At 43.8% G+C, this 22993-nt stretch overlaps 1 protein-coding gene across 13 annotated transcripts in view; it reads left to right on the forward strand.

Moving 5' to 3' along the window:
* ABI1 (abl interactor 1) overlaps positions 1 to 22993 on the forward strand; it is a 104177-nt gene that overhangs the window by 51478 nt on the left and 29706 nt on the right. For all 13 annotated transcript variants that reach the window (XM_005290907.5, XM_005290909.5, XM_005290903.5 and 10 more), the window contains exon 3: positions 18759 to 18935. In XM_005290907.5, the coding sequence (XP_005290964.1) occupies positions 18759 to 18935 (177 nt within the window). The remainder of the gene's footprint in view (positions 1 to 18758; positions 18936 to 22993) is intronic.

Below are 22993 nucleotides of genomic sequence, written 5' to 3' on the forward strand. Positions count from 1 at the left end.
TACATTTCCTTTGTGGTTTCAATCTGATATGACAGTGATCAACACTTCCTTTCTTAAATGGTTGTGTAGTGTTGCTGTGCACTATAACACAGGGCTATGTTCGAGTCATGGCTGAATTTTCAGTAGTGATTGAGGAACATTATAAGGTGCTGTGGGATTTGCAGCAGCCCAGAAAGAGGCTGTATGATTGACTCTCCCATGTCCTTCTGTTGGCAGAAAGCTGTATGTGTTAGAAGGTAGGTCGAAGACCATCTCAAACCATCTCTCTACTGGCTCTTTCCTGTATGCACCTGATAGAATTTACGTTAGGCTTTTTATTAGCTTATTACACTCACCCTGAACTAGAGAACATGAAAACATTTTATACCAAAGAAGTTAGTTGCCTGCCAAAACTAATACATTTTAATCCTCTGATGGAAGGTATAGAAATAAAGTGTTATGCAAGCATTAAAGAGGTAAACCTTGTACTTCTATTAAGGAGGTGCTTACATTTTCATAATCTGCTTTATGAATGGTGAAAATGAGCAATAGGCCTTACCTAAGCTAGGAAAACTCTGACCCATAATTCACCTCTGGTGCATTTCCACCATTGCTAACAACGATAGAAGCTGTACCATATCTTTCCCAGTGTGTTATCTAAACCTGCTCAAAGCACGTTTGATGCAGTACTAAAAATGCCTGCATCTATCTGAAAATTGTCTGTTATGGCTACCACCCGTAGATAACTTTGTCACTGAAAAATAAGCCAAAGTTGTTAAGTGATTTACCTAAAATTGCACAGGAAACCTCACGCAGTCAGGAATAGAGCTCAGAGCTACTGTCTGCGTTTCTTGTGCATCAGACACAAACCATCCCCCTTCTTCCTCTTTGCAGGCTGACATCTTCACAGACATTGTTTCATTTGCTTTCAAGAAAACCAGCTGTCTCTGCAGCACTGTCAGGCCTCCATATTCCAGATGTTTCAAGTTCCATTTCAAGTCCCTATACTAAAATGAAGTTTAGCAAAGCTCTTCTTGCATTCCACCAATGCAGGAACATAGTAGGCAGGGAGGAGAGAGGATTCTGGCTTTAAGTCCTTGGTATTCTAGTTGCCTTAGCCATTTGTTTCTGCAATGCAGATCTCCATAGACTTACTAAAATTTCTTCTTGGGATATCCAGGACTGAGAGTTATCCTGTTGCCTCCTGTCTCCAACGAGAGGGAGTCTTTCTTATGGTAGCTGGATGTCAGCTCCCTGGCACTGCCAGCCTTTCAGCCACTCAAGCACTCTCCTCTGTGCTATGCCAGCCCTCACTTCACCTTGCAGGTTAACAGTAGGTGCACCCCAGTCCCTGAGTTCCCTTGCATTGTTCCCCAGTGATACCCAGCCACTAACACTGACTACTCCGACTTTCCAGATCCTCTGCACCTACAGGTACCCAACCATTGCTCCTGTAAACCACACCGCATTTGTGAGCACTTAGGATAAAATACAAGTAGGTTTATTTTAAGAAAGAATAAAGATTTGACTAGAAATAAGAGGTGGAAACGAGTGGTTGCAATAAAAACAATCATAAAACACGAACCTGGGATTGCCCTTTATTAATAATTTCCTTCCCCACATTCTCAGTGAATGGCTACAGAGTGTCCTTCCCCACACTGTAAATTAAGAAGTCTTTCTTTTTTGCTTCTATTCACAGCTAGGGCAAAGCTCTGTCCTATTGAAATTTTCTTTTACTGTTAAGTGGCTTTGATTGTATATTGTCTGACAGTATTGTGTAAGGTTAAACGATTGAAACTTGTATTGCTGGCCAGACAGGATGAGATGGCAACTTCCTCTTGCTCAAATGGTATGTTACTGAGACATCCTGGTGATTAATCTTTACTTTTAGTCCAAGTCCATAAATCATACTTTCAAATAAATGTTATTCCTTAAATATTATCCATACATATCTCATGATGATTTTCTGTAGATATTTTACGTATTACTCTTCATGGATAAATGTCCTGCAAGATGTTTGGTGTGATTTCCTCAAGTCTGAGGTGAGAGGAGTTTGAAGAGACCCGGGGACCCTTTGCCAAAGGGTCCGTGTCACTCTTCCTTTACAGGAGCTGAGAAAATGGTTTTTAAATGAGTCATCAAGCAGAGGCAACCTAAGTGGCACAGTAAGATGCAGCTGACCTTAACTTTTTAATGGAAAAAACACTATTAAGAATCTTGTCTTCCAATCACAACCCATTTTATTTTTATCCTTCCCCTTTTCTTCCTCTCCTTGCCTCCCCCACCCCACCCAGAAGACCCCTCTCATAGGCTACATGTTGCAGTGACCTGCCCTCCAGTGGATGAGGGCTTGATGTGACTCCTTACAAAACCTGCTAATGTTGTTGTTTGTTATAGTGCAGTCCTGCGATGCACTAAAAGCTGCCAGTGAGGAGCTGAGGGCCTTCAGCCTCTATTGAAGTCCATTGAGAGCCAAGAGCCCTCACACCTTTCACAAGTGGGCCCTGAAATGGTCACTAGGGAGCAACTCAAGAGATTTTGTTCCCCTCCCTGTTTAGTATAAAGATGGAGGTGTGCAACCACCATAGCACCCAGCTGCCATAGGGAGTGACAGATCAATCATGGTCTGAAGTTCTGTTATTAGACAATTGGACCAGCCTCCTTCCTCAGTTTTTTGCTCCTACAATTCAACCTCTCCACTCTGTCTCTGCATCAGCCTCCCTTTGGGAGTGTTCCATCTTGGCTCCTGTTCCATTTGTCCAGAAGAGTCTAAATTTAGTAGGATTTCTCTATGGGAATTTTGAAATGTGAAAATGGGGAAATAAATGATCTTATGCTGAACATAACACTCCCCACTGTCTCCGCGTGACCCTATTGTATGCTAGTGAAAGGAGCAGTTTGTTTAGAGGAGGGTGAATTTTTAAGATTGTCTTCAGATTAGGATCTGGTTTTTGTTTGTGTATATTGGGATCGGTATACCCATGCCTGCTGAGGGGGAGCAAAATTTGAGTTGAGACTTCATAGAACAAAACCTGCTATTGACCTTGTTAGTTTTAAGAGTATGGGCTAGATTTTCACATGGTCTGTCCAAACCCTGCATTTACATGTGCCTATGGAGGGGTGTATAGTTTCACAGATTGTTGGTTTGAAAATTTGGCCCTTTTTAATCTTCTTCAGTTTGCAGTGAAGTCTGTTCTTCAGCATAGAAAAAGATTTCTCTAGTTTCATAATTATAATAGGATTACAACTAGACCTTTCTAAATTTCTGGCAAATAAGGCTTCAGGCATATCTTTGTAACTTTTTGGTTTTAGCCTTTTGATTTTAATGAAGCTTTTCAACATATCTAAAAGCAGCATTTTCTTTAATTTAAAGGTTTGCCTGTATTATTCCTCTTACTCTTTAAAACACATTCTCTGACTGCCATGGAAGACAAATTTCCAGTATTTAAGGCTGCTTTGGGAAAAATTTGTCAGAAAGTGAGTAACTTAATACTGATAAAATATGCCAAGTGGGACATACCACAGTCATGTTGGAGACTATTTTAATTCATCTAATTAATTGTTATGTTCTGTTTGAGGCTTACCAAAAAAAAAAAGCCATTTGAGGGGAGCAAGCAAAGTGGTAGAGTGGATTTCCCTCCACTTTTTTCTGATACCAAGGGAAAAAATTGCAAATAAAGAGAATGCATCTTGCTTCAGAGCTTGAAGATCGTAGTTTAGCTGCTGCTCTGTGCATCAGGCTCCAATCTAATTTCCGTTAAGTAGGTGGGCATCATTGCAAAGATAGAAAAATCTGCTGCTGTGCATCTCTGCATATACACAACAGAAGATTTTAACTGAGTGGCCACCTGTAAAGTGGAGACTAAAATTTAACCATTAGCCTTCACAGACAGTGCTTGTGAAGCTCAAAGATGAGCCATTTAAAGTCATTAATTATTTAAGACTTTTTAAAAGGGGGAGGGATTGGACAAAATTGGATGAATTTAGCAAAATGCTTTATCAATATTTTAAGATCATTAAATGTGGTTAATTTAAAAAGACAAATAGGATCTGATAATTGAAGCCCTGGTAAGACTGTTCTACTTTTGGGAATATGTAATGTAAGAAATGCTGAACATTTCCCCTCTTAACAGGTGAGGGTTATATGTATTATGCTGACATTACACAAGCTACTACCTATTTAGAACTTTGGTTCATCATGCTAATCTGTAAAAGCCTCTTGACCATAAGTGCTGTCTAAAGGTAGGTGCATGTGTGTGACTTTCATTACAAATTAAGTGAGACATGTATCTGGTTGCTCTGGCCTTTTACCTTAAGGGGTCTGTACTTACCAGGACTTGAGGAAATGAGACTAACTAGCCTGTCTCTTGAGAGATTTCTTTCCCACCCTGTGACTTGTCTGCACTGTGGGAGGAATGTGTCTGAGGGATGGACTTCAGCTGTACGTTTTTGTTTAAAGCTACCAGAAATTAGGCAGACTTATTCAGGAGCTTAAGTTTGTTTTAATTGCTGTGTGCAACTATGGTAGGACATGTATAATGCAAACATTTATAGTTGCAAAATTCTTTTGAGTACATTTAACAAAAGTAAACAGCAACACATCTTCCCATATTTTTAAAATAGTTTAAAATGTCAAAAGGGAGAAGGGGCATTTTTAGTTTTTCAAAAGTTACCCTGCTTGTTGTTAGCACTTGTCCTCGCCTGTGGATTCAGCAATTATAGGCTGCATCTTCTTAAAGGTATACCCTCCCTTTAACAGAGTGAGCTCTAGTGATTGTCTAAATGGAAGTCAGATCCCTTGAACATGGCCCTTTTTTTGAGGATAAAAGGATACAGGATAATCTTGCTATCCAGGAGACTGCTGCTTTTCTCAGTAAAATTGTCTTCTGTCTCTAAATTGAGACTTTTTTCCAAAACCAAGTATGAGAGTTAGCCAACACGTTCTTTATCATGTCACCATCACCAGATTTATTTCAATGGGTACCTTGGTCTGCTTGCAACTTGGGGGCAGAACCAGATCTGTCAGTAAAGCAGTACCCAAACATCTCTGAAGTTTTTTTCCAGTCCTATCTACCTCTGCAGTGGCAGGCAACTCAAACAGGCTTCTCTGCTTGCAGAGCTTTTTAAAGGGAAATTCCAAACTTCATTTCAAATTTCGGATCCAGAATCTTGCAGAAGATAGCAACACTGTCACTCTTCCTATTTATGCCTTTCTGGCTGAGCAGACTATGGCTCTTGGATCTGAATAGCCTAACATTGGACCTTGCAAAATGTGTCTCTGAGGAAGGCTGTTATTGCAAAAACAGGTCCTCCATCCCGGACTGCCCAGGTTCAAAATGGATACTAAGGGCTGTTCCACACTACAAAGTTAGATCAGCTTAACTACATCGCTCAGTGCTGTGAAAGTTTCCCATCCTGTTAAGATGACCTAAGCCTCAGTGTAAACACCGCTAGGTTGATAGAATTTCTTCTGTCAACCTAGCTACTGCCTCTCAGAGATGGATTTACTAGTGATGGAAGGCCCCTTCAGTTATTGTAGTATGCATCTACGATACAACCGCACAGCTGGGGCAGTGCACCTGTGCCACTGTATTGTTTCTAGTGTAGACATAGACTAAGAGGAAGTAACTTCCACTCTCATGGACCCTAAAACGTCATCCAGTAGATCGTATTGTATGGGCTGGTGCAAAGTCCATAGTGTACCTACCATATTAAACAAATGAAACATAGCCTTGAATTTCCTCCAGGAGATCCTCATTGGGGGTGTTTGACCAAAAAGTGTCAAGTCTCTACTGTATAACGTTATCAGCATATTCAACCAAAGTTTTGTACAAATCCCAATATTAAATGCCTCCTTTAGGGAAACGTGTATTGTAGCTGCACAAGGTCATAGAGCCCAACCTTGGAACTCCATTCTGCTTCTTACAGCACTGTCCAGATTTGACCCCCTGCGGGAAGTGTCATTATTCTGCCTGCAAAGAGTCCTGTGGCACCTTCTAGACTAACAGACGGATTGGAGCATGAGCTTTCATGGGTGAATACCCACTTCATCGGATGCATTTACAGATCCAGACTAACACGGTTAACCCTCTGATACTTGACATTATTCTACCTGTCTGCTAAAGTAGACCTCCTAATGACTACCGTCTCCAGTCAGAGGAGTTTGTGTTTTTTTAAAGATGGGAGCTTTCTCTGGGACCCACTATTGTACATTGAATTCAGACAAATAATCATAGCATTAATTTACGAAAATAAATTTAAGAAATATTCTTGTTTGGTTACTCATCAAAGTCTCAGTCCTTAGGAGCACTGACAGTCATAGGGCAGGGAAGTTATGTCTCCTGTCTGAGGCAGAAACATGGTCAACCATATAAAAATTCACCAAATTCTCCATATTGATCATCAAATGTTTAGATAATGCCATTTTCTTGGCAGAGGTCTTCTCCATGCTGTAATGCCCAGGGGAGGATGGATGGCGGAGGACATATACACCTCATTTTGGGCATTCATATTTAAAGGATGAGCCTGGTTTCCACCATGGAGGCATACTCCTGTGAAAATCCCATTGTAACAGATCTCTGTGTAGATTTGGGAAAACATATTTGTGCTCACCTGAAAATTTACTTTTGTCAAGGGCTATGCTCCACTGTGGAGACAAGTGGATCATTGAGAATAGAAATGGAAACTGACCTCCAAATATTTGGGGTTGTTTCATTAGGAGGAATTCCCCATGCTCTGCAGTAGGAGAACTTGTGCATTTTCCTCAAAGTGTCTTTAACAGAAAGATTTCTAATTTACAAAAGTAGAATTGAATTATCCTGGACATAAAATTTGTCTCAGCTGGAGATAATTTCAAAAGGTGGTCATTTTCCTGCTTGCTTCCCGTTACTGGGAAGTTTGGGTCTGCCCCCAACCTGCAAGCAAGCTGAAGTACCAGTTGTAATGGTTCTGAGGCTCTTATTGCCCCAAGAAAGGAATTTTTCACATAAGCACATCTTCCTGTTCCTGCGAGCTTCAGTGGTAACTGTGTGGCCAGATCCCCAGGTTGGCTTTCAAAATCTCAAACCCAGTGAATAGGGAAGCGTGAGCTGCTGGTTGTAGAGCCAGTGATTGCTGAAGCAAATGCAACTGCATTATGCAAATATGGAACTCATTGCTTTTATGAAGCACTTCAAGACCACCTGAGTTCAAAAGTTATGAGACAGTATGCTGCCTTTTTAGTAGAGACAAACCGCTCTGGTCTCAAGCAATACACATACAACAGAGGGTTTGAAAATGTAATTTATTCAGTTACTTACCAGAGGCAAGTAGGGAATTTCTGTGGACTTGAGGGGGGAAAAGTGTGCACCTGGGCAACTGCAGTGCTTCTGCAGTTGCTTCTATATTTACCAAACAAAACCAGAGTGGCACTAACAAGAGGCTCCATTTCACTGCTGCTGCCTGGGGCTCTGTGTGCAGCAGTGAAGTCCAAGCATTAGACTCCTTTCACTCTAGAGAATGCTATGGGAAGTAGTGGAAACTTAAGCTAGTCACTGGAGAGGAGAATACCAAAACATGGAAGCTGGGGAGAAGGGTAGAGAATCGGATTCTTGCTAGCAGCAGTAGCCAGGAAGAATAACAGACTTCCTCTTGGCCTTGCAGAAGACTGGAGGGTAGTAGGATATTCCAGTAGCTGGGGATTGGAAGCTGGTGGTCTCACCAGGATATTCACCTTGAACCTCTCTGGTATAAAAGTTTGGGAGACGGAGAATGGTGTTATCAGCCTCTGGCTAATGTGTGATTCTCTGGTTGGTTCGCATCTGGTAAATTTTTAAAATCCTGTTGAAGTGGTTGTTTCATGGTCTGTCTTTGGGGGTGAATAGGGAGGGGGAGAATTTTTAACTACTTTTCATAAAGTGACTGAGATGCTCCATGTCTTTCCTTGTGGGTCATGGGCTAGACCAAGGGTAGGCAACCTATGGCATGCGTGCCAAAGGTGGCACGCAAGCTGATTTTCAGTGGCACTCAAACTGCCAGGGTCCTGGTCACCTCTCAACTCCCCTTTGAAATAGATTGGAAAGTGTGCTATCTCCCTTTTACATGGAGTAGCTGAGACTTCTCCATGAAATGACTTTTCATAAGGTTACACAATGCGTCAGGGTTAGAATCAGAACTTCTTGCCTCCCAGTTCTGTGCTCGTTCCTCCAGACTAGTAATATTTTAAAGCATGATACTAGCCTTAATAATGGAGCTTTATAATAGCAATTGTGGTGTTCTCTTGGTAAGGATCCCTGTGATTTATGACCTACCATCCCTAGGATTTTCCCGTGGGCTGTACTACTGTTGCAGTTCCATGTTGTTTATAACCTGTTCTGTAGCTTATGCAGCATACTGTGAGGCTTCAACTTAGAATATTGCTACTTTATCAATTTACAAAACTAGCTTTATCTATTCCTGTGACTTTTTTAAAATATGTGAATGGTTGTTCAGGGAATACAACACCAACTTTGATGTGGAAAACGGATATAAAAATTCCACAAGTGACCAGTCCACTAAGTATGATTGAGTCACTCCAGACATTCTGAAGAGGGGGAAAAGGTTATAAATCTGTTACACAAGAGGCAACACTTTTTTCCTGTGCAACTCCTAAGAACTCTTCCCTTTGTGCCTAAACATCTGTTCACACAAAATCCATTCTGATCTAGTAATTCTCATACCTGCAGAACGATGCTTAGCATGTAAATAGTGCTTTAACTATCCAAAGTTCTGTGCAAACATTAATGTAATTGTGTTTTTAATAACTTAAACCCATTCCAAACTTTTATTCAGCTACAAACTGATTTTAAAAAAACGTGTGTGAGACTTACTCACAAAAGCAAAAAAGAATCTGGAATCCTGGCCTCTATTGTTAATCTTCTCTCGTCTCCTCCTCCCTCTTCCCTTCCCCCCTCCCCCCGACCCTGGTTTGGCTCTCCTTCATCCACTCTTCTTCTCTGGAATAGTTGTGTTTTTGAGATATAGCTGAAGTATCAGCATGGAGTTTCAGCCCTGAATTTCCATGTCTGTATGAATCAAGGGCTCAAATGTAATGTTACTTCTATGTAGCTCTTAGAGCTGCGAAGACATTTGTCTTAAAAGAGCAAGTTTGTGATGTGAATATCATGCTAAAGGTCTAGAAATTGCTGTGTGAAGTGACTCAAGAAGCTGTCAAAATAAAATTACACAAACAGTAGCAGCACTATTTTAGGTGTTTTTTTTTTTTTCTTCAGTTTAATGTACCTATTATCTTTTTTGTGGTGGTGTTTAGGGCAATTCCTTCTCTCGCTAAAGAGACCACTATTAGAGAATGTGTTGATCAAACACTGAAGTTTTTGTTAATGTGCTCATGGATTTATGTAACTTGAGTTATTTTCCTCCCCTTTTCCCCAGGAATGGATAGTGCACAGATAGTAATTGATAACCATTCTTCCTGCTAGAGCCCTGAGCATTCACTGATCTTGCTCCTTTTTCCTTCAGTCCCTCCTCATTCACTTTTTCTTTCCTTTCCTCATGGTCTACTAGGATTCACATTGCAGCCACCATTCTTACAGTTGAGGACTGGCCGGGACACCCTTTCCAGAGCATGTAAACGCTACTCATTCTGCTGGAAAGGTTGCTGTTGAGCAATATGAGGAGCTCTCTCCTCCCCTCTTTTCCCCCAAGTTGAGTACATTCCTTTATTCTCTAATTCTGCATTAATATTGATGGTAGGAAGCCTGTGAGCTAGCTACTCTGCATAGTGTTTCAGGAGTTCCAGTTCATTTAGCACATAGACACCTAAAAGGCAGTTACTTAGTACAAATCTGGTATTCTATGTAGCTGCACTTTCTTTTCATCAACCCAACATTAAGGCCAGTTAAAATTTACCAGCACCCATGTTCATGGGTTTATTTGCTAGGGGTAATTTTACTTGCTGTACACCAGCAAGTACATCTCAGTTAAGTTGTCTTTTCTCTATATTACATGTTCTTCCTTGTAGCAATTGGTGTAGGTTCACAAGCATAGAGGGTGGGCATAGATACATTGGGACAGAATTAAGGTGATGCTTGGAACCTTAAATACAGGCATCTTTAGCTTAAAACACTTAAAGCTTAAAAGTAATGGTCACTTTCTAGAATGATTTATACAAAAACACACTGAATTTTCATTCATCATTCTCCAGTACCATGGCGGGGGGAGGAGGAAGTTTGGTTTGCGAATATTTTACAGCTGTCTGTTTTACATTATGAAGTACAAGGGGAAATAATCAGGTTGTGTGTATTATTGTACTGGGCATGGCATCTACCCCACTTCTGAGAAATAATAATCTCTTAAACTTGAATTTCATATCAAGTATGTGATAGCCTGGAAGAATGTGACAGTCTAACACAGCCAGATATTAAAGGGGCAACTACCCACTGACCTTTTTAAAACTACTTAAAGCTTTGTTGACAGTTTCCTGATGTTCATTGGCATTAAGCCAGTTATGTTCTTTACCATTTACTTTCTGAGGTTTTGTCTTCACTGCTTAAAAAAAGTGTTACCGCTGGATAACTAATGCACATTAGCTATCCTGCTGTAAAACCCAAGTGGAGATGAGTCATTGTAATATTACTGCAAGGTAGACTAGGTGAGGCTAACCACTGGTGGGGGTACAGTGTTGATCTCGCCTAGTCATCTTGTGATAATATGACACTGCCTTGTCTCCACTGGGATTTTACAATAGGATGGCTATGCACAGTTGTTATCCTGCTGTAAAACAAAATGAGTCTGACTTTTCTTGCAGTGAAGACATTGCTTGTGATTAAGCAACAAGCTACCACTATATCATTGGTATACTTTCAACTTATGTGCCTAACTGTATTGGTTACAGTACAGATCTAATTCTCTGTTGCTTTACACTAACAGTAGTGATGTCCGATTTCACAAACCACTGGTCTGCATTTCGCAGTAAGATGAGTTGGCTTCTTCATATTTATTATATACCACATCACTTTACTGTTTGTAGGATTTTCCCAACAATGCTAACACACAGGTGAGCCAGACTACTTTCTAATTATGCATTTGTCAGGGTTCAGTGAGGCCTAGGGGCCTTGGCATGAGCTGGCAACTGGTCCGCCAGCATCACAGACCTAGATATTGCCTCTCCAGAAGGTGAATTAACTACAGTAGCAGGAGCACCCCTCCCATTGTGGTAGTGAGTGTCTACAGTGCACAGCTGTACCGCTGTAACATTTATTGAGAAGACCTAGCCTTAGTGAGCTGCTGCTCTTCACCTTTCATCTTGTAAAATTGGCTGCTAGAGCATGTGTGTGGGTACTGTAGCTGATTTTAATAGCTAAGGCCTGCATATGTCTAGAAGTGCCTAGGTCAGAATGTTGCCTTAACTTAGACTTGGTGACTATTGAGGATTTATGTCAGAGCATAAACATCTCACTCAATGTTTTACATGTTCCAAAGCCGTGCAGGGGATGTAGCCACATCTTCTATTTGAGTTTATTGGAAGATATGTGGCTAATTTTCCTGCATTGCTTTGCAAATCTCAACCAATGTCTTCAAATTCAGTTTTCCTTGTTTTCTAAAGTAAAGGAATGTCACAGAATGTTCTTCTTAGAGTGATTCCTCATGTCCATTCCACAGTAGGTGTGTGTGCTCGCCACGTGCACCAGTGCCAGAAGTTTTTCCCTTAGCAGAACTTGTAGGGGAGCACCCCTAGTGACCCTTGGAGTGGCACTGCTATGGTGCAGTATAAGGGGTGCTGCGTGCTCCCCCCCACCCTCAGTTCCTTCTTGCTGCCAGTGAAGGTGCTTCGGAACTGCTATGCTCCAGCTCTGCTGTAGCTTTCCCTCTTTGGACTTCGTTTAGTTCGTAGTTAGTACCTGTAGTTACCCCCCCCCCAAAAAAAATAGAATAGATAAGTGCACCTGGTTCGGGGCATGCCCCACACCCGGGCTTTAAGTCGTGGGACACTTGTAAAAGGCCTATCATAGAATATCAGGGTTGGAAGGGACCTCAGGAAGTCATCTAGTCCAACCCCCTACTCAAAGCAGGACCAATTCCCAACTAAATCATCCCAGACAGGGCTTTGTCAAGCCTGACCTTAAACGCCTAAGGAAGGAGATTCCACCACCTCCCTAGGTAACCTATTCCAGTGCTTCACCATCCTCCTAGTGAAAAAGTTTTTCCTAATATTCAACCTAAACCTCCGCAACTGCAACTTGAGACCATTACTCCTTGTTCTGTCATCTGCTACCACTGAGAACAGTCTAGATCCATCCTCTTTGGAACCCCCTTTCAGGTAGTTGAAAGCAGCTATCAAATCCCCCCTCATTCTTCTCTTCTGAAGACTAAACAATCCCAGTTCCCCTCAGCCTCTCCTCATAAGTCATGTGCTCCAGCCCCCTAATCATTTTTCTTGCTCTCCGCTGGACTCTTTCCAATATTTCCACATCCTTCTTGTAGTGTGGGGCCCAAAACTGGACATAGTACTCCAGATGAGGCCTCACTAATGTCAAATAGAGGGGAATGATCACGCCCCTCTATCTGCTGGCAATGCCCCTACTTAACAGCCCAAAATGCCATTAGCCTTCTTGGCAACAAGAGCACACTGTCGACTCATCTTCAGCTTCTCGTCCACTGTAACCCCTAGGTCCTTTTCTGCAGAATTGCTGCCTAGCCATTCGGTCCCTAGTCTGTAGCCGTGCATGGGATTTTTCTGTCCTAAGTGCAGGACTCTGCACTTGTCCTTTTTGAATCTTATCAGATTTCTTTTGGCCCAATCCCCTAATTTGCCTAGGTCCCTCTGCATCCTATCCCTACCCTCCAGCTTATCTACCATTCCTCACAGGTTAGTGTCATCTGAAAACTTGCTGAGGGTGCAGTCCACGCCATCCTCCAGATCATTAATGAAGATATTGAACAAAACCGGCCCCAGGACCGACCCTTGGGGCACTCCGCTTGATACCGGCTGCCAGCTAGACATGGAGCCATTGATCACTACCCATTGAGCCGAGGATCTAGCCAGCTTTCTATCCACCTTATACTCCATTCGTCCAGCCCATACTTCTTTAACTTGCTGACAAGACTACTGTGGGAGACTGTATCAAAAGCTTTGTTAAAGTCAAGGAATAACACATCCTCTGCTTTCCCCTCATCCACAGAGCCAGTTATCTCCTCATAGAAGGCAATTAGGTTAGTCAGGCATGACTTGCCCCTGGTGAATCCATGCTGCCTGTTCCTGATCACTTTCCTCTCCTCTAAGAGCTTCAGAACTGATTCCTTGAGGACCTCCTTCATGATTTTTTCCAGGGACTGAGGTGAGGCTGACATGTAGTTCTCTGGATCCTCCTCCTTCCCTTTTTTAAAGATGGGCACTACATTAGCCTTTTTCCATTCATCCGTGACCTCTCCGGATCGCCATGAGTTTTCAAATATAATGGCCAATGACTCTGCAATTACATCCGCCAACTCCTTTAGCACCCTCGGATGCAGCGCATCCGGCCCCATGGACTTGTGCTCATCCAGTTTTTCTAAATAGTCCCGAACCACTTCTTTCTCCACAGAGAGCCGGTCACCTCCTCCCCATGCTGTACTGCCCAGTGCAGTAGACTGGGAGCTGACCTTGTTCGTGAAGACAGAGGCAAAAAAAGCATTGAGTACATTAGTTTTTTCCCCCATCCTCTATCACTAGATTGGGCTCCTTACTGAATGAGGGAGGCACACTTTCCTTGACTTTTTTTGTTGCTAACATACCTGAAGAAACCCTTCTTGTTACTCTTAACATCTCTTGCTAGCTGCAACTCCAAGTGTGATTTGGCCTTCCTGATTTCACTCCTGCATGCCTGAGCAGTATTTTTATACTCCTCCCTGGTCATTTGTCCAATCTTCCACTTCTTGTAAGCTTCTTTTTTGTGTTTAAGATCAGCAAGGATTTCACTGTTAGGCCAAGCTGGTCACCTGCCATATTTACTATTCTTTCTATACATTGGAATGGTTTGTTCTTGCAACCTCAATAAGGATTCTTTAAAATACAGCCAGCTCTCCTGGACTCCTTTCCCCCTCATGTTATTCTCCCAGGGGATCCTGCCATCTGTTCCCTGAGGGAGTCAAAGTCTGCTTTTCTGAAGTCCCGGGTCCGTATTCTGCTGCTCTCCTTTCTTCCTTGTGTCAGGATCCTGAACTCTACCATCTCATGGTCACTGCCTCCCAGGTTCCCATCCACTTTTGCTTCCCCTACTAATTCTTCCTGGTTTGTAAGCAGCAGGTCAAGAAGAGCTCTGCCCCTAGTTGGTTCCTCCAGCACTTGCACTAGGAAATTGTCCCCTACACTTCCAAAAACTTCCTGGATTGTCTGTGCACCGCTGTATTGCTCTCCCAGCAGATATCAGGGTGATTGAAGTTTCCCATGAGAACCAGGGCTTGCGATCTAGTAACTTCTGTTAGTTGCCGGAAGAAAGCCCTCGTCCACCTCATCCCCCTGGTTTGGTGGTCTATAGCAGACTTCCACCATGACATCACCCTGTTGCTCACACTTCTAAACTTAATCCAGAGACTCTCAGGTTTTTCTGCAGTTTCATACCAGAGCTCTGAGCAGTCATACTGCTCTCTTACATACAATGCAACCCTCCCCCCCACCTTTTTCTGCCCTGCCTGTCCTTCCTGAACAGTTTATATCCATCCATGACAGTACTCCAGTCATGTGAGTTATCCCACCAAGTCTCTGTTATTCCAATCACATCATAGTTCCTTGACTGTGCCTGGACTTCCAGTTCTCCCTGCTTGTTTCCCAGGCTTCTTATATTTGTGTATAGGCACTTAAGATAACTTGCTGATCGTCCCCCTTTCTCAGTATGAGACAGGAGTCCTCCCCTCTTGTGCTCTCCTGCTCGCGCTTCCTCCCGGTATCCCATTTCCTCACTTACCTCAGGGCTTTGGTCTCCTTCCCCCAATGAACTATGCCCATGAGTGATCCGCACGCTGTCTGGGGGAATCCACCTCAGCGACCACTACAAAATTTGCGGATCTTTTAAGTCTCATACTTCCACATTCACATATTCGAGGGCCACAGGCGTTTCCTCCGCTTCACGGTAGGACAGGAACACTACCAGTTCACTGTCCTCTCGTTTGGCCTCTTGATGGCACCCAGAGTCTTCACAAAGTGTATGTCTGTGGTTGCGGCCTACCTCTGGCATCCAGATTTTTCCCTCCCTCGATGACTGGCTGGTCAAAGGTAGCTCCAGATCACAGGTACAGAACCATGTAACACTCCTCCTGTCCACATGCACCACACTGGGGCTGCTAGTTAACAGCACCACATCCACAAAGCCCACCACTTACCGGGCGTCTGAAACTCTTGGGCAGATCGGCTGAGCCAGGACTTCTCCTCTCAGCACGAATGGTCGCTGCACCCGGAGGTGGTGCACAGGATTTTCCAAATGTGGGGCACCCCCCAAGTGGACCCCTTTGCCACAAGCCAGAACTGCAGGTGTCCTCGTTCCAGCTCCAGGGGAGGGCTGGGCGTGATCTCAGATGCCTGCCTTGTGTTCTGGTTGGATCAGCTTTTGTATGCCTTTCCCCCTATTCCACTGATTGGCAAGGTCTTGGAAAAGATCAAGATGGACAGAACTGGCGTCCTTGCCATCGCCCTGGCGTGGCCCAGACTGCACTGAGACTCTCATGAGCTTGGCAGTCACACACCCCCCCCCCATGGCCATGGTCAACCCGCCGGACCTTTTCTCTCAGGACCAAGGTCTCCTCCTCCACCCCCAACTAGCAGCCCTCCACCTCACGGCGTGGCTGCTCAATGGTTAGGCCAAGAGGAGAGGACTTGCTGGGAGGGAGTCCAGCGCATCCTCTTGGAGAACCAGAGGCCCTCCACGTGTCAAGCCTACCTGGCAAAATGGTCTTGGTTTTCTCGGTGGGCCGCTGATCGGGGCGTCTTGCCAGTGGCTGCTCCGATCCAGTTTATACTGGATTACCTCCTTCATTTTAGAGCCCGGGGCCTAGCGCCCTCGTCTGTCAAGATGCATCTGGCAGTCATGTCGGCCTTCCACCTGCCAGTACAGGGCCACACTATATTCTCTCATGCCATGACCGGTCGATTCCTTAAGGGCTTGGATCACCTCTTTCCTTATGTTAGACCCCCAGTTCCTCAGTGGGACCTCAACGTCATGCTGGCCAGGCTAACAGGGCCTCCATTTGAGCCACTTGCTACATGCTCCTGGTCCCACCTCTCATGGAAAGTAGCCTTGTGGTGATCACGTCTGCTAGAAGGGTCTCGGCGCTCCGGACCCTGACCTCTGAACACGGTATTCCATAAGGATAAGGCCCAGCTCTGCCCACACCCTTCTTTCCTCCCTAAGGTGGTCTCCGCCTATCATATGGGCCAGGACATTTTCCTGCTGGTGCTCTGTCCCAAGCCCCACGCGTCCAGTGAGGAGCACCGCCTTCACATGCTAGATGGGAGACAGGCTCTGGCCTTTTACCTGGAACGTACAAAACTGTTCAGTAAGTCTTCGCAACTGTTCATCGCTACTGCCATGCGCATGAAAGGTCGGCCATTTCCACTCAGTGGCTCTCCAACTGGATCACTTCATGTATCTGTACTTGTTATGACCTGACGGGGGTTCCCCCGCCGCAGATTGTGAGGGTGCACTCGACCAGGGCGCAAGTCTTTCAAGCTCATGTTCCTATTCAGGACATTTGTAGGGCTGCCACGTGGTCATTGGTCCACATATTCACCTCGTATTATGCGATCGTCTCCCAAACTAGGGAGGACGCTGGGTTTGGCAAGGCAGTGCTCCGTCGTGAGTGTCTGAACTCCTACCCACCTCCAGCAGATATAGTTTGGAGTCACCTATTGTGGAATGCACATGAGCAATCACTCAGTTACCTTTTCCATAACTGGTGTTCTTCGAGATGTGTTGCTCATGTCCATTCCACATCCCGCCCTCCTTCCCCTCTGTCAGAGTTGTCTGGCAAGAAGGAACTGAGGGTGGGGGGAGTGCGCAGCGCCCCTTATAACATGCCATAGCAGCGCCGCTCCAGCAGTCGCTGGGGGTGCTTCCCTATGGGTATTGCTAAGGGAAAAACTTCCGGCACCGGTGCGTGTGGCGAGCGCACACACCTATTGTGGAATGGACATGAGCAACACATCTTGAAGAATGCCAGTTACGGAAAAGGTAACTGTCTCTTGCAAAAGACAATCTATTATTCAGTCTGAGGCTGTGAAAACAAGCCCACTAGACTTTGCTTCTTTTAAGTTCATGCTCCACTAGTTTGTGATTTTTAATAGGGTATAGAAACTGCTGTGAAAGGTTTTTATTCCTTCTACTAGAACTCCAAAGAGCTCAAGATGATTTAAGCACATACTAGAATTCAATTGACTAAATCCGTTCTTCTGTTGCAAGCATTTGAAAATCACCTCTGTATGCTTAGTCAGCAAAGAGTTAAGGTAAGTCTGCAATATTAAAAAAAACAAAACAAAAAAACCAACCTTGGTGTGCGCTCTGAAACTTGGCAATGGTGGGAGGGTTTCAGTGCTCAAGCTTCAGCCCAAGCAGGAATGTCTACACTGCTATCTTTAGCCCTGTAGCACAATCCTGAGTGAACTGACCCGGGCTCTGACATCCACTTCTGTGGGGGAAGTGTTGTTTTTTGTTTTACAGTGTAAATGTACCCATGTTTTCTTTAAGATCTGTTGACCTCCTGGGTGCTTATGTGTTGGGCATGATTAGATGGTGAAAAATTGCTTTTGAATACAAACTAATTTTATGATTCATCTGGGTGCTTGTGTCCACTTTGTTTAGTAAAGTCTATGCAGCACAATATTGGTTTTGATTGGGGCAGATGGCTGTTTCCAGAGACTGATCCAAACAAGTACTTACAGACAAGGATCTTCTTGCTCTTTTTCACTCTCCCTCTCCTGGGTTCTGATTGTTGGTCTATATCCTTGGCCTTTTAATTTGGTTCCCTCAGCTAGGAGTTAAACAATGCCCAACTTATGTGCAGAGAGGCTTGTTTTATGCCATCAAAATTAGTTTGCTCCTTCAAATTGCAGGGTCAGGGTCCCCTAGTCTGTACTGCCTCTACTTATTTGGTCCTTGCCCTCTAAATTGGCAGAGCACAGTACAGGTGTAACCCTTTCCCTTCTCCCCTCCCCCCCACCTCTTGGAAGTTAATTCCAGGGGTTGGATCCACCAAACTAAATCTCCATTCTGAGTAGAGATGGATGCCCTATTTAAGGCATACAATAGACAGTGTTAAGCTTTGGATCCATTTTCTTTGGTAAAGACAAAATTTGGAGCAGGCACATAAGGTAGCTAAAACATTAGTGGCAAGGAAACTGTCTTTCTGGTGTAGTAAGTGGGTGGCTTGAGAGCGTGTTGGTGGCTTGGGGCAAGTCACTTAATCTTTGTCTTAGTTTCTCATCTGTAAAAATGGAATAACTGATCACTAATGTCAATTATAAGGGTGTTGAGGGTGGTTAATCCAGTAATATCTATAAGGTGTGTTTGAAAAATCAAATATTTTATAATAGATCACTTTACTACTATTCTTACTTGGAACTGCATTGTTATTCCGCAGAGTGTAATTATTTTATTTTTAGAACAAGGATCTTGTTTATTACTCTAAATTTTTTTGCAAACTTTTCCTCATTTTAGTGAGGTTAATAAAGTAGTTCGTTTCAAGTGTTATTAATTTAATAATTCAGATTAATTGATTTTGACTTGAATATTTAGGCATGTCTTTAAATAAAACATCCTTTTCTGTTTTAAATTTAGACTGTGGACATCCATAAAGAGAAAGTGGCTCGCAGAGAGATAGGTATTTTGACAACCAATAAGAACACATCAAGAACTCATAAAATTATAGCGCCGGCGAACATGGAACGTCCTGTAAGGTACATTCGAAAACCTATCGACTATACTGTGCTGGATGATGTCGGCCATGGTGTAAAGGTGAGAATCCATGTAAATTTTGAAGACCTATTTGAACTGAATGCAGTGGGAATTTTAGTTGAGATTAAAATACTTAGTGGTTGGTGCTGCTGTGAGGAGTGAGAGGTTGATACAAACGTACCCAGGAGCAGCACAGGCACAAAGTGAGATTTTTTTTATGTTGAGGTCTTGAGCAATTTCTGCTTATAAACTTGTGACTGCCTGAAGTAACCACAAACCAGGAAACAATGGCTCACGATTCTGATGATTGTTATTTCATAACAATGCAATTGCACTAATGACTCGTTAGAAAAAGGGACTTGACTGACTTGTTATGAACATTACTCAGTTTAAAAAAAGTGCTGCAAAAGCCCCTTTTATCCCTTTCTTCTCCTATACTCCCACTTTTTAAATTTAAAGTAAAGTTTAGGTCATGAGCAAACTTGATGGCTGGAGACTTCATTAGGGAGAGGTTTTTTTTAAAGGCACGAAGGGCAGCCCCCATTGAAAAATCAGTGGGAGTTGACACTTCGCTTTCCATTTTTCATTTGGAAATCTTCCTCCATGTATACCAAGTGCCTTGACCAAACTCAACTTTTTTGGGTACAACAGATGGCTGCAGGACAGTTAGGTAAGACTAATCAACATGGTATCTTTTGCCATCTGGGAATCTTTCCTTGTCTGGTAATAGCAGGTTTTATTTTTCCTTAGCTGACATGATAGTACATTCAGTTAATTGCAGTCTTCCCCCGACTTAACTTAAAAAAAGCTTTTATTCAGGACCTTGTATCCAAATAAGGATTTGTGTGCGCTAGTCAGTCAGGAAAGCAGCTGCATCAATCTTGAAGTGCCTTTCTGTAGTGCTCAGCTCTAAGGACTAGATCCTTGTCTGTGGCAGAGAATCAGTCACCACAGATGGAGGGAAATGAAGAGGTGCCAAGGTGTCCTTGGCATTTCAGTGATCCTGGGGTTGCTTAGCAGCAGCTAAGCACAGTGAAGAAGGCTGTTTTAACCTGTGACAGCTGTCACCAGCCTCAGGGCATAGGAGCTGTTAGGGGGCCCTGTAGTGCCTGAGGATCTCACTACACAGCAGAGAACCTCTGAGGGGATGTCTACACTGCAATTAAAACCTGTGAGCTGGCCCATGCCAGCTGACTTGGAGTCGCAGGGCTTGGGCTAAGGGACTGTTGAATTGCCGTGTAGATGTTCAGACATGGGCTGGAACCTGGGTTGTAGGACCCTGTGAGGTGGCAGGGTCCCAGAGCTTGGGCTGCAACCTGAGTCTGAACATCTACACCACAATTAAACAGTCCCTGAACCCGAGCCCTGAGAGTTGGCACGGGCCAGCTGTGGGTGTTTAATTGCAGTGTAGACGTACCCTGTGAGCAAGATCCACTGGGCTTAGGGCTGCTCTATATTGGTACAGCGATGCAAAGCAGATGAAACGTACACTGTTGGAACATAAGAGCAATGATGCAAAGGAATCCATTTGACCTCCATAGAAGTTAGTCACTTTTTTCATTTAGGGCCCCTTGCATATGAGAGAAGGTAGTTTGAGTCAGTAGAGAAGTGTCAGAATCCATGTTTCCGATTCCAGCTCTCAGTTCACCGTTTAGATACCAGAGTGATAGTCTATCTAGAAGACCATAAAATAGACTAATCAATTAGCCACTGCTGCATTATTGAGGGGTGCATGTCCTTGAGCCTCATAAGCTAAATGTTTGGTTTAGACTCCAATGCTGTTACATCGTAATAGCAGCTTTCTTCAATTTGTACACTTTATTTTGGCATGTCTATTTTAATAACATGTTCAACTTCAGTTAGGAAAAAAAATAGCCTGCCCTTTGGAACTGATAATCTTCTGTTCGCTGGGCAAATGGCTTTTTTCTAAAAGGCTCTTTGCAATTTTGTACAAGTTTCAATGGTAGCTTTTGCCATCTGCCAACTAATTAACCTCATTATAGAAAATTGACTTTACTAGAAACCATTCCAAAGAAGAAACTGAAGTTTAGTGGCCTTGATTTGTAGTATACTATGTTAACGATATCTTGCTTTTGTTTCTTCACTGTGGGATTGGCCTACTGCCATGCTATCAATTCTGCTATAGGCGATGGGACAATGGCTGTGTGAAAAGATGATGCCCTTGTCTCTACCACATGGATTCATTATGCAAATACCATAATTGCCAGGTAAACCTCACACACCTGCTATTGGAAAGGGCATCCATAGCCTTCCACTCTCTATAAACAGACCTCAACCCAACCACTTGAGTAGCTGTATGTATGTCACCCAGAGAGACTATTAATCATAGACACCTAACTGGTATGTCACACTGTCTCTTAGGATGTGGTACTGATTGTAGCTGTAAAGGAGGTTGCTTGTCCTGCCTTCAGTCTTAGATATAAAGAGGATAGATGGCTCAGTGCAAAAAGCTTTCCACTTCTGGGTCCCAGTTCAGATTTCTACTTGAAATTGAATTGACAGCCTCAGATCACTTCCCAGTCAGCAGGAGTTCGCATAGTCAAATGGCCATTGATATTTGACATTGTTAATATTTATTTGTTGTTAATAAAAGGCTCTGTGTTGGGAGCTCAAGTTATGTCTCAAACCTAACCAGAGTGGTTCTGTCAAATTGGGGCTGACCTGGTTAGTGGCAGGAATGGAGAAAGCTGCATTGCAAATTCTTCAGCATACCCGTGACAGGGTGTGACTCACTGCTGCGGCGCTTCCTGCTGGCCTTTCAGGGAACTAGCTTTTCCAGCCTCCGGAGCGCCCTCTGCAGGCCGATGCCCCGCTTGCCGCTGTTCTCCATGTCCCTCCCAGACCCCGGTGCCTCTTTGCCTAGGAGTTCTGCCCCCTGGCAGTACCCCCCACAACTTGGGGTCTCCCCTCCTCGGGGAACCCCCAACTCTCTATCCCCCACCTCGCCTCAGTCTATGGCTGACGGTCACTATCTAGCCCCCGCTCACTGGGACTGACTGCAGCGTACAAGCCATTCATCATCGGCATGGAGAGTTTGGACCTGCTGCCTTTGCCTCCTGTGGGCTGCCCCTCTGCAACCCCAGTACCTTTCCGGCCTTTATCAAGGCCTGCAGCCTGGGGAGTTTCCAGGCTGGAGCTCCCCAGCTCCTCTCGCCTTCCCCCAGCCCTGCTACACTCCAGGTACCTTGCTCAGCTCGCAGCAGCCAGGCCCGTCTCCCTCAACAGCTAGAGACTCTTGAGCTCTGGCTAGCAGCCCTTTTATAGGGTCAGCTGTGGCCTGATTGGGGAAGCAGCCTTAGCTGGGGCCATGCCCCAATCATCCTTTCCCCAGCCACAGCCCTCTCCAGGGCTGTTTTTAACCCCTCCTGGCAGGAGCGGGGTGACTACCCTGCTACAATACCCAATATGTGGATAAAGAGGATATCGGACTTTACTGCTGCCAACCCTATACTCTTGACCACAAATTCACCCAGTTTAAGTATTGATGGAAACTGTCTAGGGCCTTGGAGGTAGCATGATTTCCTGACAAAACCAGAAATTGTAGTTCTAATCCCAGCTCCCCCACAGATTGACCAGCTGTAAATTTTCCCTGTTCATACATTGTCTTTTTCCTCAATAAAATGGGGCATAATATTTACAAACGAGGTAACTATTGAGTAAGTGTTAACTAATGTTCAAACAGTGCAACAACATTCTTTATAAGGGCTAAGTTATCACTGTTTGTGTGACTTCATTCTGTTTTGGTGGAGGTAAGAACAAAATGGGGGAGATGGTAAGGAAAACATGAGAAGCCACCAGAATAAATGTGGAACCATAGTCTGTACAGTTGTGATTTCTAATGTCTGTGTGAGAATATTTTTAAATATATTTAAATGCCTTAAAAATTATTTGCAGTGAGCAATACCAGAACTGTTTTGTTTGATAAACATAAATTCAAATTGACTCTCATTATTCAATTAAAAAAAATGATAGAAACAAAGCTGGTACTGGAACTACTCAAATACTCCTCTCTCCCAAAGTATTTGTTCCTGAATTCCCTTCCCTAATGGGACAAAAGTTTCTCACACTTTATTTTGAATCTCACCCTGGGAATAGGG

The sequence above is a fragment of the Chrysemys picta genome, chromosome 2, assembly GCF_011386835.1.
Source record: "Chrysemys picta bellii isolate R12L10 chromosome 2, ASM1138683v2, whole genome shotgun sequence".
Taxonomy (NCBI): Eukaryota; Metazoa; Chordata; order Testudines; family Emydidae; genus Chrysemys; species Chrysemys picta.